The 17098-nt window shown below is 39.3% G+C and overlaps 1 protein-coding gene across 2 annotated transcripts in view; it reads right to left on the bottom strand.

Moving 5' to 3' along the window:
• DOCK4 (dedicator of cytokinesis 4) overlaps positions 1 to 17098 on the bottom strand; it is a 489751-nt gene that overhangs the window by 212647 nt on the left and 260006 nt on the right. For both annotated transcript variants that reach the window (XM_057550242.1, XM_057550243.1), the window contains exons 10-12: positions 16639 to 16699; positions 12704 to 12836; positions 8782 to 8870 (exon numbers count right to left, since the gene is read on the bottom strand). In XM_057550242.1, the coding sequence (XP_057406225.1) occupies positions 8782 to 8870; positions 12704 to 12836; positions 16639 to 16699 (283 nt within the window). The remainder of the gene's footprint in view (positions 1 to 8781; positions 8871 to 12703; positions 12837 to 16638; positions 16700 to 17098) is intronic.

Here is a 17098-nt window from a genome sequence, read left to right as displayed (position 1 = left end):
GGGTTTGTTATTGTAGGTCTTTTCCTCCTCTTGTGTTTCCTGCCTAGAGAAGTTCCTTTAGCATTTGTTGTACAGCTGGTTTGGTGGTGCTGAATTCTCTTAGCTTTTGCCTGTCTGTAAAGGTTTTAATTTCTCCGTCGAATCTGAATGAGATCTTTGCTGGGTAGAGTAATCTTGGTTGTAGGTTTTTCCCTTTCATCACTTTAAATATGTCCTGCCACTCCCTTCTGGCTTGCAGAGTTCCTGCTGAAAGGTCAGCCGTTAACCTTATGGGGATTCCCTTGTATGTTTTTTGTTGCTTTTCCCATGCTGCTTTTAATATTTTTTCTTTGTATTTAATTTTTTATAGTTTGATTAATATGTGTCTTGGCGAGTTTCTCCTTGGATTTATCCTGTATGGAACTCTCTGCACTTCCTGGACTTGATTATTTCCTTTCCCATATTAGGGGAGTTTTCAACTATAATCTCTTCAAATATTTTCTCAGTCCCTTCCTTTTTCTCTTCTTCTTCTGGGACCCCTATAATTTGAATGTTGGTGCATTTAATGTTGTCCCAGAGTTCTCTGAGACTGTCCTCAATTCTTTTCATTCTTTTTTCTGTATTCTGCTCTGTGGTAGTTATTTCCACTATTTTATCTTCCAGGTCACTTATCTGTTCTTCTGCCTCAGTTATTCTGCTATTGATTCCTTCTAGAGAATTTTTAATTTCATTTATTGTGTTGTTCATCATTGTTTGCTTGCTCTTTAGTTCTTCTAGGTCCTTGTTAAATGTTTCTTGTATTGTCTCCATTCTATTTCTGAGATTCTGAATCATCTTTACTATCATTACTCTGAATTCTTTTTCAGGTAGACTGCCTATTTCCTCTTCATTTGTTTGGTCTGGTGGGTTTTTACCTTGCTCCTTCATCTGCTGCGTATTTCTCTGTCTTCTCATTTTGCTTAACTTACTGTGTTTGGGGTCTCCTTTTCGCAGGCTGCAGGTTCATAGTTCCTGTTGTTTTTTGGTGTCTGCCCTCAATGGGTAAGTTTCGCTCAGTGGGTTGTGTAGGCTTCCTGGTGGAGGGGACTGGTGCCTGTGTTCTGGTGGATGAGGCTGGATCTTGTCTTTCTGGTGGGCAGGACCGCATCCAGTGGTGTGTTTTGGGGTGTCTATGAACTTATTATGATTTTAGGCAGTCTTTCTGCTAATGGGTGGGGTTGTGTTCCTGTCTTGCTAATTGTTCGGCCTGGGGTGTCCAGCACTGGAGCTTGCTGGATGTTGAGTGGGGCTGGGTCTTAGTGTTGAGACCGAGATCTCTGGGAGAGCTCTCACTGATTGATATTACGTGGGGCCGGGAGGTCTCTGGTGTCCGATGTCCTGAACTTGGCTCTCCCACCTCAGAGGCCCCGGCCTGACACCCGGCTGGAGCACCAAGACCCTGTCCGCCACACAGCCAGGTATGTGGGGAGTTTCTTGCCTTTTGGGAAGTCTGAGGTCTTCTGCCAGCATTCAGTAGGTGTTCTGTAGGAGCTGTTCCACATGTAGATGTATTTTTGATATATTTGTGTGGAGGTAGGTGATCTCCATGTCTTACTCCTCTGCCATCTTGAAGGTCCTCTCCATTTCTTTTTTAGATTGACAGTTTTTTCGTTGACACACTTAACTCTTAAAGGATGCAATTTTGACAACATGAAGGATTAATCAAAGGGTCTAACTACAGGCTTAACCTTCCGAAGATCATGTCCTCAAGATCTTTGAACAGGTAACCCTATCCACTGGGATGCCTACTTTCTAACATGTAAAAGGTATGGTAAGTATGAGCAAATGATCTTGTGATTTTAACTGCTGGTCTACAGATCTGCTATTTCAAAGTTCTGGCAAGGCTTTTATGTTTTCTTTAAAGAATTGGTTAGCCTATGGCTAACAGTTATTGAGAAAATATGACTGAAGTAATACATAGTAAGTCATGGAATGCCAAACTAAGGAACATAAGAGACATCTGAAGTTGTTTACTTTCATCGAGTCTCAACCAGAAAAGAAATTTATTGACCAGAAATGAGAGATGAAGAGGGACCACTGGCATATAGTGAAAGCTGGATGAGACCATTCAGAGAGAATTACCATTTCTTTTTTAACAAAGGAGAATTTTCACCTTAAAGTTTCCATCTTTATTTCGGATTTGGGATATCAACATTTCAGTGGCATACACTGAGGATTATGTCAAGGTTAAAAAGGTTGTTTGTTTGTTTGCTTTCTACTGTACCTATTATTACTTACTTGCAATTTTTTCAGGACATGAAGCATATAGTAAACCACTGATTCTTTTATTTTACTGAAATACTTGCTATAAACTGCAAGTTTTTTCTACGCAGCAAATCTTCCAAACAGTATTGCTAGTGATTATATCTAAATTAGCAAAATATAAGTAATTTAGAGAATAAAATTAGGTTCTAATCACTACTTCCATTAGCTTATAATTTGGGTTTGAATTTGCGTGTTTTTTTTTAAAGTACTGCATGCAGCTTTACAGATATCTTAAAGCATTTTTTCATATCATATCTTGAACTATATCTTTTTTGTTCACTGTCATTAAAAGAGAATGGTTTAAAGGAAATTAAAAAGGTGTGACAACTGCATGCAACACAGCTTGAGTTTCTTTTGTTATAAAGGACATTGAGAAAATTGCCAAATTCTGAATGAGATCTACAGATTAGATAAGAGTGTTATATCAATGTTACCTTCCTGATTTTGATCACTGTACTGTGGTTATGTTGCCATGCCATGGAGTAAGCAGGGGTAGAGAGGAATGATTCCTGCAATTTGTTCTCAAACAGTTCAAGTGGGGAAAAAATGTATATGAGTGTGGTATATATGTATGTACAAGTATATATATGTATATGTGTCTGTATGTGTAGGTATATACATATATATATAAACATCAGGGGCATTAATGCAACCCTTAAGAATTATACCAATTCAGTAATATTAAATTACTATATAAAGAGTCTATATAATATACACACATATATAATTATACACACATATATACATATATATATAAAGTATGTGTGTGTGTGTGCACAGAAAGAGAAAGAGAGAGAAGGATAAGCAACTATAGTAAAATGTTAACCTTTGAGAAATTAGGAATTCTTTGTACTATTCTTGCAACTTTTCTGAAAGTAAAATTAACTGAAAATTTAAAACTCTAAAAGAATAAAAAAGAGAGCATGGTTTAATAATTACAAAATTCCAAAAGTGAGCAAAAAGACCACACACTATACGTCTAGCCAATAGGTGGTGCCAATAAGTACCAGTTTTCTTTAAACAATATTAGAAAGCAAAGTTTCTAAAGGCGGTGTTCAAAAATCAGTAGCATTGGACTTCCCTGGTCGCGCAGTGGTTAAGAATCCACTTGCCAGTGCAGGGGACACGGGTTCGAGCCCTGGTCTGGGAAGATCCCACATGCCGCGGAGCAACTAAGCCCGTGTGCAACTACTGAGCCGGCGCTCTAGAGCCCGCGAACCACAACTACTGAGCCCACACACCACAACTACTGAAGGCCGTGAGCCTAGAGCCTGTGCTCTACAACAAGAGAAGCCACCGCAATGAGAAGCCCGCGCACTGCAACCAAGAGTAGCCCGCACTCACCGCAACTAGAGAAAGTCTGCGCTCAGCAACAAAGACCCAACGCAGCCAAAAATAAATAAATAAATAAATAAATTTACTAAAAAAAAAAAAATCAGGAGCATTGACACAATCTTTAAGAATAACGCCAGTTCAATACTGTTGAATTAAATGACCACCTGACTATGTGAAGACAGGATGCTCAATCCCCCAAATGCAGTCTAACTCTCTCAAAAGCCTCCTTTCACCTCAGCTAGATAAAGAACACTGTTCGCTTCCTCCACAGAGTTAAACTGCCCTCCTTGCATGCGTGGGCTCCTTATCTAGGTTAACTCCTTTTAACCTTCCGTGGGGGTTAAAATGTACAGTCTCGGCAGGAATGAAACCACAACACTCATGATGCTAAGGCAAAAAGTAGACTGTAGAAATTGACCTGATTAGTAAATATGATTTCTGCTAGTTGTAAGTTACACGTGCAAACTACAGGAAATAGGATTTCATAAACACACAGATAATATGAAAAGATTCTGAATTTTCTCTTAGTACATACTGAACAGGAGCCAGGGATTTTTACACAATTTATTTCAAGTCGCAGAACTGAATATGTCTCAGTAAATCATACCAGCTCAGTCTTATTTCACATTCCTAGAATTCGACCGCGAACATCTATCAGAGGTGATGTTTACAATAACAATTTGCTGGACAAACCTAAACCAGGCCCATTTTAATGACTATTTTTAGAATTTCAAACTCTCACAATATGATTTTTGGATTTTAAAATTCCCACAGAGTACAGCTTTGGAAATTTCGAATTACCGAACGTAACTAAATCTAACCATACAGATATGTTAATTCAATTATATTTTTATCTTTAAAAATTAAACGAATCACTTGAAATTTTCTCCCAGTTTCTAAACCCAATAAAGATAGTGGTTAATGTACCTTTGCTACATAAGTCTTAGGTTAGAGGGAAAAAACCCAGTTATCTAGACAAATCCTTTTATCTATTAAAAAGACAAGATTACAACTCCAAGAGATAGGAGGACATCAATGAAGCATAAAAGGCCTGGAAATTAGGTGGTAGAATTTGATTCTAAAACTAATTTCAAAGTTGTTATGTTTTTCTTTTTTTAGTACAATGACCAAGGAACAGCAGGAGGAAAGCAGGGAAAAAACAATACTTTGTTGAGTGAACTCAGTTCTCTTGAAAATTCTCTTTGACTGCACTGCTTCCATTTAATCGACTACTCCATGGTCCAAGGAGAAAAAGTCAACGTATCTTACCACTGTGATAGTTTAAACATCAGGCACCCCAATTTCCAACTTCAATTTTGCATACCCTTGCTTCCCCCTTAAGTAAGCCATCAGATGCCTCCCTTTCAATAATAAAGCCGAGCAGCTCCTAAAACCCTATCTGCTGTTTTTATAACTGCCTTCCCTCAAGACAGGTGACAACAGAAAAATGACCCACCAAGACTGAAGAGTGGAAACTTAAATGGAAAGTGTAAAGGGCTAATTTATTAATTTTTAAAAGTTTCTTTTGAGCTTTCTCTCTCTGGAGCAGTATTTTGGAGTGATGAAGCTTAGGGCTGGGTTTGTCTTGCCTTGTCTTGAGAGAGCTAGAAGGGACCAGGAGGAGACCAAAGGAATAGAAGGCAGGTAGATGCTGGCTGCATGCAGCTGGCTGGAACTCAGGCTTGAAAGGAGGAGGGTGGAGACGGGTGGGTCTTAAGGACAGGAGAGCAGACGGGGCTTTGCTGTAAAAGCCAAGTATAAAGGGTATACATTCGGCTGCCGAGAAATCTAAGCATCAAATGGTAGGCAGCAAAATGGAGGACTGATTCTGCCAAAGGGAGAGGAAACCTGGTAGACAGGGCTCTACAGTCTAACGGTTTCTTTTACTCTTTCCAAAGATGCAACAAATAGTTTTTCATTTCAGTACAATGGCTGCAAACCCAACAGGTAACACCCAGAGAATAACATGGCTTGGATCTCACTTTCTGGTAGCCTCACACAGGATTCCAAGAAGAATAAGTGGTCAGTTGGTCAATAAAAGTGACAAAGCACGTGGAACATATGGAGCATGTCTAAGCACTCGGAGAACTTCCCAAGGAAATAGAATGTGCTGCCCTTCCTTCCTGGAGTTGATCTATGTAATCAGAAGGAAGACCTGGGAAGAGATGTTAGCAGTCAACTGAGCACAGATGAGATGTTAGAAACAAAGAGTAGGAAGGGTCAGTTCAGTGATTCAACCTATCAATAATCCAGCTGCATTATTCTCAAAGTCTCCATTTAGAAGATCAAATCAGGATCCATTCTGAGAAAATGAAACAAGGTGACTTAAGAGGAAGGGGTAGAATATTCTAGATGATTACTCCAAAGTGGATAAAAAATAATAATAGTTAACATTGAATAGACACTTATTATGTATCAAGTGCTGTGCTACATGCTTTGCATATGTTTTCTCTTTTAATCCTTCCAATAACCCTTAGAGGAAGACACTACTATTATCCCAGTAAAACTTGATTCCAACTTAGGACATCCCACTTCCAGAGGCAAAGCTCTTGGGGCTATACTCTCTAAGACATGACTCCCATCTGTAAGTAGAGAGAAATTTATGCTTTGGCTTGACTGGTATCCTGATCTCATAGGATACAGGGTCAGTTATGTTAAAGGAATCTATATGGACATATAAGTCAAAGCCCATCATTGAGTACTTCACCATGATTCAAGAGGCAACTGGGTATCACCTCAGTCTGGACAATGATATATTCAAATGACCCAATAACAGAAGGATTTTAAGGCATATCGGAAAGAGGAAAGGCTTGGGAGTTGACAAGGAGTTTGGAAAGAAGTATATTGGAGCAGGCCAACACACCCTGCTTAGTCAAGACTGAATCAATGATGGTAAGGAGGGAAGGGAATATATGGGAAAAGTCAGAAGGTCAGGGTTAGTTTTATGTTTATTTATTCACATAGGAGGCAAATGCAAGCAAATTAAGAGTAATGGGACTCTTGGGGAGAAAGAAAAAGATATACAATGGTTATAGACTTCTCCACCCAAAGTTAGTGGGCAGAAGGAAAGGAGCAAGGCATAATAAATGTGTGTGACGCATCAAAAGAACTCAAAAAGAAAATTCTTTAAATCAAGTCTAGAGCAGCACTACCTAACAGAACTATGATATGAGCCACCTATGAAATTAAACATTTTCTAGTAGCCACATTAAAAAGTAGAAAGAAACAAAATTAACTTCAGTAATATATTTTATTTAAACCAATATATCCACAATGTTATCTCTGAACATATAACCAACATAAAAATTATTAAGGGGATGTTTTATATTCATTTTATATGTATCAAGTCTTCAAAATCGAGTATGTATTTTACAATTACTGCATGCCTCAATCCCAGTGCTGTACTAGCCTGTCTAATGCTCAATAGCCACAGGTGCCTGGTGCCTATCAAAGTGGACAGCACAGGTACAGAATACAGTTCATGATACAGTTCACGGTATCAAGAAACACCAAAAGGTCTGAACAAAACTAATGGATTTGGCTAGAAGTTTGCCAATGAATTTGGCAAGGTAAGTTTTTAAAAAGCAGCAGCCCTACCATCTTATTGAAGGTACATTTAAAATAAATCATTTGGTCCCTACACAGTAAGCACTACTCTAATTCTTTCACAGAAAAAGTGAAGACGGGCTTCCCTGGTGGCGCAGTGGTTGAGAGTCTGCCTGCTAATGCAGGGGACACGGGTTCGAGCCCTGGTCTGGGAAGATCCCACATGCTGCGGAGCAACTGGGCCCGTGAGCCACAACTACTGAGCCTGCGCGTCTGGAGCCTGTGCTCCGCAACAAGAGAGGCCGCGATAGTGAGAGGCCCGCGCACCGCGATGAAGAGTAGCCCCCGCTCGCCGCAACTAGAGGAAGCCCTCGCACAGAAACGAAGACCCAACACAGCCAAAACTAAAAATAAATAAATAAATTAAAAAAAAAAAAAAAGTGAAGACAAGTGTACATAGCAGTTTATGAAGTACTCGTATTATTTCATGTTATAGTCACTACTAAAATCTCCTGGTCCTTCAGAGACTCCTCTGCCTTCAACAGTAAGTGCCAGTCTTTTGTTTATTTAGTGGTAGATGTAGGACTTCGTGTGAATCAAAGAAAAGCCAAGTTACCTCCCCAGCTCTTGGGAGAGGGAAGAAAAAACTGACCTCACCATTCACTGCGGCCTGAAGCGCTGCCACGTGTGAGCTGTGGATACTTATGGCTCTCATGGGACCGAACCACAAAGTTTCTGTCTGCAGTTACTTTTTCTTTGTGGGTTGTTTTGGCCTGGCAAGATGTGCACAGGTCTGAAAAAAAGGTGGTCTAAATTTAAATTCAGGTTCTTCTAATTGCCAGGCAAGTGGGACTATCACACAAATATCTATATTCAGGGGACTTTAAAAATCAGCCACAAAAAGCAATGCATTCAGTTCAAATACCAGCTAATTTGATTTGAGGTTTCTTTATGTAATTAAAGCACACAACTGCATAATTTATTTTGTTTCAACATGGGTTTGAAGGTGGGATAGGAAGCAAACAATATTCACCAAGTTTTTCTCTACTGATCAAACTTTAAGACATCACTCTATATACTATATAATCTAGATATGCTATATAATACAATCTATAGTATATTACTAGTATAAGACTACATGACACATAATGTATTATATATAACTTATAATGCTATATTACATTTCAGTTCCTGCTGGACAGGCATGCATACGTTTTTCTATACATAAAACTGCAGCTATAGGCAGTGAAGCATGTTTTCCCTGGACCCTACTGACAAAAATTCCTGTTTATCAAACCCATTCCACACAACAGTCATGAAACCAGGCATATTTGTCCTTTGGTTTTTAGCAGTCAGTAACAACTTGGAGGTCCCAAGACTTGGTACTATAGAACAAATTCAGATACTCTACCTTGATTCAAACCAGAACAGAATATATTTTTTAGAGTTACAGCTACAAGCCTATCATAGAAAAAGGAGACATACCAGAATGCTGACTGAGCATTTTTAGGAAGTAGAGAAAAAAACAAAGGGCTGATTGTTTCCTTCTTCAGAGACAAGTAAAAGAAAGCACCTGAAATGAAAAGTGTACGGACTCAGCCAGACCTATTTACTCACCTGCATTGGAGCCAGTCAAATTATAACGCGCATTCAACTTCTTGATGATGTTCTCGTGGATTTGGTACCACTCACTCTCTGTATTACACCTATGAAAACATGACCATTCTGTTAAGTTTTGATGATGCATGAGATGACCTTACTAGCACACCTGCCCTTTTTGTTATACCCACTATAATGTACTTCCTTAAACCTCCTTGGAGATCTCAACAACCCACTGCAAGTGACTGTCAGTTTTGGCATAGTTGCCTCAAGATGAGCAGGAATGACCATTTCCAGTAATGCATGACCAACTACTTCATGCCAGAAGTGGCTGGGATGAAGAATGCAGATTATGAGAGCTTCCCATCCCCCCAGTCTCAGAGAACAATGCATACACTGGAAGGAAGTACAGACTAAGAGTCTGACTCCCTGGATTCGAATTCTCACTATTAACTGGGTTAATGTTCTTATGTTATGTTCTTTGGGGAGTTATTTACTCTCTCTGTGCCTTGATTTGTTCATCTGTGAAATGGGGGTAAAACACTAGAACACTAAACAAGCTTGGGCTTAGGATAATGCCTGGCGTATAGTAAATGCTCAAAAAATGTTAATTCTCATTAGCGAGTCTCCACCTATTATATCACGACCAAGTTTGCTAGCATCAAAATGCAACTAATCAAGCAAAATGCAACTGAGGTTAACACAACTGGCACTGGCAAAAGGCTGGCAGGATTGACCGAAGGGTAATTAAGGTAACCCTTCCAGATTTTCCACTAGGTCAAAAGGCATCTCTCCATCTTCTCACTCTGACAACCATCTGTACCTTGGTCTTTCAGCTCTTGTCAGTCACTGACTCATGCTATCTTTGTATACATGGTACGTTCACCTAGGAGACACTGAAGGTTCCTGAGGATTGGATCTAGGACTGGTAGATATCTGTGTTCCCCTGAGTACTTTGAACACTGTGGGTGCTTAAAAAATACCAGCTGCATGAATGACTGGATGGATCTCCCTCTGACTGGTAACTCCTGATGGTTCGTAAATACCTGGGTCTGCTATCTCCTTACTGCTGGGCCTCCCCCAATTAAGCTAGGGAAAGCATCCCTTATCTGGACGTGTTTGTGAATTCACTACTATCTCTTATTAGCCACAAAGGCTCCCTCCCAAGAGTCCGGAATATCAAAGATTCTATACACTATCAATCAAAATGTTCCAGAGTATAGAGTCCTTTTCCTTGCAATCTTGTCTATAGCCAATAACTCACAATTTGTTTACATATTTATTTATTTCATCACTATAGGCTTTTCCAGGATGAACAGGATGGAGGCTGTTTTTGAACCAGTTAACAGTAGGGTGCCAAACAGACCACTGACTCTTAGAAGCCTGGAAAATTAAGATGGAATGAAACCATTCCACCTGTCCAGCTGTAAGATACAAAACTGCCATTTAGTACATTCTGTCCCCAGTTTTCTTAGTTCAACTCAGTTGGGAAGGCAGAAAGATGGTTTGCTTCTTATTAGATAGATAAGTCATGACTTCAGAAGTCATGCTTTTAACCTACAAAACTCCTAATAAAATAAAAGCTCCTAAAGTATGTGACTGAAATATCTTCCAGGCTCCGATGAGGTATTTGTTATTGTTCTCCGTTTTGAGTCCTAGATGGGCTAGGGATTCGGTCACCTTAACAAATAGAAATTTCTTCCAATTTGTTTCTAACAGGCACTTCCCTAAAATGTTTCACTATATTCATAGTTTCTTCTTAATCTACAATGACTGTTTTGACTGCCTAGCATCCTTCCTGGAACAGATTTGTAATTTGCTGAACTGGAATTTTTAAGGGATCTCTCTTGCAGCAAGAACAACCCCAAACCTTATTTGATACTTATGAAAAAACAGACAGTAACAACCACAAAGAGCAGTACAATTTATTTTTATGGGAGTGAGTGTCTACCACAGAACTGGAATTTATGTGTCTTCCTTTGCTGGCTGCATAATCAAAGGGGATGCATGGAACTTCAGGTCCCTCAGTTTTCCCAGTAGCGAGATAAATCTAACACTTGCTACCCACACCTGGAAAGATCACTCTAAGAAACACTGAGACTGTGCTTGTAAGGAATTTTAGTTTCCTTGAAAAGCAATGCCACCTAACAGCATCACTGTCACGTCACTAGACAGTGGTGTGAAATAACACCAGGAAACATACAACCTCGTAACATGAGAGCTCAGGTTCTGAGTCAGACAGTCCTGACTTCACATCTGGTTCCTGTTCTGATTAGCCAGGTGACTTTGGGTGTTATTTAGCCTCTCTCTTCCCTTATATGGAAACGGAACCAACAGCAACTGCTTCATGGGTTTGTCATGAGGATAAAGTGACATGACACATGTAAAGTGCTTAACATGGTTCCTTGCATGTAGTTAGCATAAAGTAAATGGTGGCTATTATCATTAGTATTATTGCAATTAAATTACGCTTTACGAACACCAGTAGAGTTTAGAAAGGGGATTATCATGGATTTAAGCCCGACCATATGATAAAAAGAGTAGCGTGCTTTACTACCCACTAGTTTCACCAGAAGTTTTCAAGTTTAAAATCAAGGTCACAGATTTTATTGCTCTTAAAAGAGATAAAGAGAGTTTCCAGTCCTAAACCACAGGCTGTAAGCAAATCTTTGTCAACTAATTAGCAAATGTGTGGCACGGGTCCCAGGGGCACTGGGTAGAGGATGGATAAATCCATGAAACCCTGCAGCTGTGGTCAAAAAGCAATTTGAAGTATATGTCCCACAGGCAGTGCGCCACGTGCGTTCCCGCCACATATGGAAAAACTATTGGCACACGTTAGATATATCGACTCAACAGCCAGAACAGAAAGCTAAAGCAAGCTCACTCACAGAGGAGGTCAGCAGTGTGGTCCTCAAATCAGGAATGTGGAAAGCAGATCCCCCATCCTTCAACCCCCCATGGGTCTGCTCTGAGGATGTCACTGTGTGTCAACTCTCAATTTTCAGTCCTGTGGGGAGGTGCTCAGGGTGGGGTGATCCAAAACCATGTGCATTTTTAAACACTTAGGATTTGGAATACATTAAGTGATTTTCTTAGTGGAGTGTTTGAGCTGAACTGTGTCTGCTCCCACCGACCCTCAAAAGATGATGTAAGTTCTAACCCACATTCTGAGGACCTTATTTGGAAATAGGGTCTTCACACAGTTAATAAGGTTAAAATTAGGTCGTTAGGGTGGGCCCTAACCCAATATAACTGTGTCCTTATAAAAGGGTAAATTTGGACACCGAAACAGACGCACAAGCAGGGAGAGAGCCATGTGATGATGAAGGCAGAGATCAGGTGATGCATCTACAAGTCACCAGAAACTAGGAGAGAGAGGCAGGGAACAGATTTCCCCCTCACAGCCCTCAGAAGGAATCAGTGTAGTCAACACCTTGATCCAGGATCTGTGGCTTCCATTACCGTGAGACAATAAATTCCTGTGGTTTAAGCCTCACTGTTTATGGTGCTTTGTTAGGGCAGCCCTAGCAAACTAATAATACACGGAGTAAGAGGGAATTCACCTGACCTGAACTTCCTTTTCCTAATTCTAATTAATTTATATTAAAAACGATTTCCATTTTCCAAGGACAAATGAACTCTCTGAGGGTAAAGACATGTTAGGCTGTAAATTCACGGGAGGTACTCTATGCAGTAGATGGTCCACCCAACTGATAAACTGTCTGTATTTTCTGGTTCTTGATTTCATAATTCCTCTGACAGGCAAATATTGATTTGTGGGCTCACCTGTAGTGAACCTACAGATTATTGAGTTTTTGAAGAATGAACGCAACCCATCCCTGGCTCTTCCATTACCCATGAAAAGCAGGATTCGCCACGTAGGGTCCCCATGTACCTCTGCGCCCACCCCAGCCCCCAGAGCATGCAAGCTTCTTACATGTACACTTTCAGGATGAGGTCATCTTTTGTCTCTCCTGTCAGCAGGTCAGCAATGCTAAGAACCGCACAGCCAAAGGGTCGCCGGTACTGAACACTACAGGCATTCTTTTTTTCTCCTGCCCCCATCCGACCTGTTCAATTAAGAAGCACATATGGCCCAAGGAGCCATTTGATTAATCCACCTTAAATAGAGACACATACAGTTATAAAATAGGCCATATGAAATGTAACTGGGTGATGGAAAAGACACAGCTTTGGGGCAACTGAAGATGTTGCTTCGGCTCTGGACTCTCCCCTCCAACCACCTAGCATGCCCAAGGTCATGCAGCGTGAACTCTGGCCATCAGCTGTTATCTATAAAACATGAAGATGGGAGCTGAGCCTATGTCTGGGTATCTTCCCCCAAGCATTCATGAAGGCATCCCGGGAGGCTCACATCAAAAAAGGCAGTAGTGGTGCCTATCTCATTTTCTACTTTTTAAAACTGCCATATTTAAAAACCATTTCAAATATTTCACCTTTGAAAGGAAGCAGTTTGAGATTCCCTGAAAGTATAGCGAGTAAGCACAGGTGATCAAATGAGCACGCTCTTTCCTGACTCCGTACCCAGGCTGAAATCTCCAGGGATGGTTTTTACTCTGACACAGTTTCAGCTTGTTTAAATTGTTAGACATTTTTAAATGTGTGGTTGAGATACTGTTTTAATTTATCATTGCATTTAATTACCAATGGGTTATTTTGAAGACTGAAGGCAAGAAGCACACTGGAGCTGTAATATAGCAAGTTAATGTGAGGAAAAATAATGAAAAAAGTCTGTAAGTCTGTTTCCAGATGCTTGGTAACGGATCCATAAGCTGTTTCCATCTGAGTGAAATTCTCCTACAGCACATCTGCATGACTCTAGCACTCCCCAAATCCAATGTTAAATAGAAAAAAAAAAAAAAGGAATGGCAACATCCAGTTTAGCTTTCATTCTTCAGTAATAAAGGAGAATTGCCTCTGCAGTATATCATCTTCAGAGAAATGCTTATAAATAAAAGCTGGAATACCACTTAAGGTGATAAAAAGCACAGAAGATACCAGTAAAAAGAGGACCTCTGAAATAATGGATTTTTCCCTGTCAAAGTCCCTTTTGAACGACTGATGTGTGATAGCCTTGAAACATACTTTCTTGGATGATGTCTTGTCATCATTGATATACTATTAATATATTGGTTAAAAGGCCTAAGGATAATACGAATGTTGAGCTAAAATGGATTCATATACCAGACCAGATACTGTAAGAAGAGCCGAGAGGGCTTCTCTGAGGTCAGGAGCTGGCGTTTGCTACGTGACATGCATACTTTTGGTGGGTCATTAGGTATTACCATGTAGGTAAAGGCTTACTAATAGGGTTAATACGTAAACTTGACTACTGTGAATTCAAGAATAGTAAGTAAAATAAGAATAATAAATGTAATGAAGGTTGTAGTAGAACTAACGATTATTAGGGCTAGCATTACTCCTCCGATTAAATGAGTTAGTAGGTGCCCGGCTGTAATATTAGCTGTTAGTCATACAGCTAGAGCTATTGGTTGGATGAATATGCTGAGAGCTCCGATAATTACTAATATACTGATAAGAGGGATGGGTGTTCCTGGCGGTAGAAAATAGGTTAGAGATGCTTTTGTTTTATGGTGAAAGCCAGGAATGACTGTTCGTGTTCAGACAGGGATAGCCATTCCTAAATTTATTGAAAGGTGTGGTGGGTGTAAATGAATGGTGGTGAAAGACCTACTAAGTTTGTTGAGCCGATAAGTAAATGATGTAAGTATTAATGTTCAAGTCTGTCCTTCAGAGTTGTGAATGGCCATTGTTTTGATGTAAGTTGATGTACATCAACTTACATGATGTAAGTTGATGTAAGTTTTGATGTAAGTTGAACTAATCACTGCTAAATAGAAATCATACAGTTGTTATTCACGAATCAGGCGTGGGGAAACTATTTATTTCTCTTTGTTTCCTCCCCTTCTTTCCAATCAAAGATCAGGGCTTAAATTCTGAGGCAAGTGCTATTACTTCCTGCTCTCTGCAGCCAGTGAGGGTCAGCGTGCCCTTTTCCCATTAAACAGTACAAGGAATACTCTAGAAAAAGTAAGAAGTATCTGTCCCTGATGGACAAGAATCTTCCACTCCTTAATTTCACTGCAGCAGACTAAGTCTTAATCTTTCTTAGAGTTTCTTACCTTCAATCTTATGGAGTGATCATCAGACAAGTTTTTGTAGTAATGTCAATAAAGAATTAATTTGACCAAAGCTCAGGGAAGGAGGGTAGATAATTTCTATTCAACATGCATTCTGATGACTTAATGATCATAAAAATCTTAGTAAAAAATACAAAATCAAATGCCAGGTATTTGAAAGGCAGCCCTGCCATGGGTAATACTGTGAAGTGGTTTCCTCAGCTGTATCCTGGGAGTGAAGGACAGAGTTGCCCAGGCCATGGGCAAGCAGGGCATGTGGTCACTCTACCGTGTGTGTTTCTACCACCAAAAACCTATAGATACCTTTTAAAAAGTTCTGAAAGCTAAAGTGGTTTACTTTTTTTTTCTCAACGCTGTAGAAGATTATATTCAAATTTTAGCAATGTTTACATGAAGATATCCAAAACCACATTTTACATTAACAATTGCTATTATAAATTTGAATAAATTTTTAAAAAACACAAAGAATTACATAAACTGCACCCCTGCCATCCTGGGAACAGAGGCTTTATCTCATAAATACACAGCAACACACATGACAACTTTTCCAACGTTTTAAAAGATTCTTTCCAATTTCCACCCCACCCCATACTCATCTATAAAAAGAAAATTAAAACAAAACCAAAAACCATTTACTTTTTTATTTATTTCTATTGTCCCTCAAATATAAAAACAGGATAAAATGAAATGGGTTTTCAGAACAGATTTTTATGAGAAAATATACTTAGAAAATCTATGTTGAAATGACATGTTTTATAGTCTCTCTCAATGCACAATGTGGTTATCATGTGCATAAAATAAAAAACTATAAAAATAAAGATCACTGTGCAGGACCGCATGGTGAGATACCACTATCCTGCAGAAGTATTCCCAGCAAGTCATGTAGCACAGTTAATGAGGAAGTGGGAACCAATTGCCAGTATCGGCTGGTTAGCTGTAATAGAAAAATGATGTAGGCTACACCATGTAGTTCCTCTGCCATAAAATGCCTGCTTTTAGACGCCTTATATGCGTAAAAACTAGTGACCACATTTTGGCTCTGATGTGCAAGTTCACTGTAGAACACTCAAAGTGTGTTCTGCAAGATGTTAATAAATGTTACATCATATAAATGTTTCCACAGTCAAATCAAATTTGGAGAAAGCAAGGGTCAACAAAGTTAGAGAAGCATTTTTATATTTCTCTGTAGGACTTCTCAGACCCTTTAATAAGCTGATGAAATTATACAAGTGAAAAATATATACAAAGTTTTCAGTATTTCATAACCCTTTTCTTATAGTACTTTCTGTAATAATGCTCTGTAGCCTTCTGCACTTTGGAAAATGCCAATTGGTTCCATAAACTTGTAGGAAATCCAGCTCCTAGAAGTTTAATTTATGCTGTTAATAGAAATTAGAATTAAAAAAAAACAAATACCAAGTGTTTGAATCAAATATGTTTAGAGAGTCCAATAAAACAAAATGAAACACAACAAACTAACTAATGACTTATACGGAAAGAGAACAAAATCTATTTATGGTGATGTGAAAGTCTGGGGAGACCAGGGGACAATTCCCAAATTCTGTACTTACTGGACTCAAATGTGGCCTTGACTTCTTTCTGATCTAGACATCACATAAATCACAACTACATAGAGACCTCTCAGTAATTCTCCCTGTCGTGCTCCTGTCACACCAAGTATCATACCTACCGATTCGGATGATGTGCACGGTAATGTAGATGTCCCTTCTTAGCTCACTGCTACCCAAATCCTACCAAAAAACAAAGTCTGGTCATTTTAGAACTCATAATTTATGCAGAAGCATTTAAAAGGCATACATAGCACATAATCTTCACAAATAACAGAAGAAAGACAAAGATAAACATAGACATTCTTAATGGAATTTCTGTAGCAGAAGCATGAAGTTCAAATCCTGTTCTAAAATACCACTACAATCAACTTTACTGTAAGCCTATGATGTCAAATAAGATTTAAAAGGAAAGCCCATTCTTATTTCAGTCTCTCACTCACTCATTCTTTAAACACTTATTAAGTACATACTAAATACCACCTGCCATACTGAGCCCTATCATCATTGGGCTTTGGCCATAGTGTGACAGGCTCTAATACACACTAAGGGACAAAGGTGTGACTGTGAATGCTGGTATTC

This window comes from Balaenoptera acutorostrata, chromosome 7 (assembly GCF_949987535.1).
Source record: "Balaenoptera acutorostrata chromosome 7, mBalAcu1.1, whole genome shotgun sequence".
NCBI lineage: Eukaryota > Metazoa > Chordata > Mammalia > Artiodactyla > Balaenopteridae > Balaenoptera > Balaenoptera acutorostrata.
The sequence above is the reverse complement of the archived record's forward strand: the minus strand, read 5'-3'. Positions and strand labels throughout refer to the sequence as shown.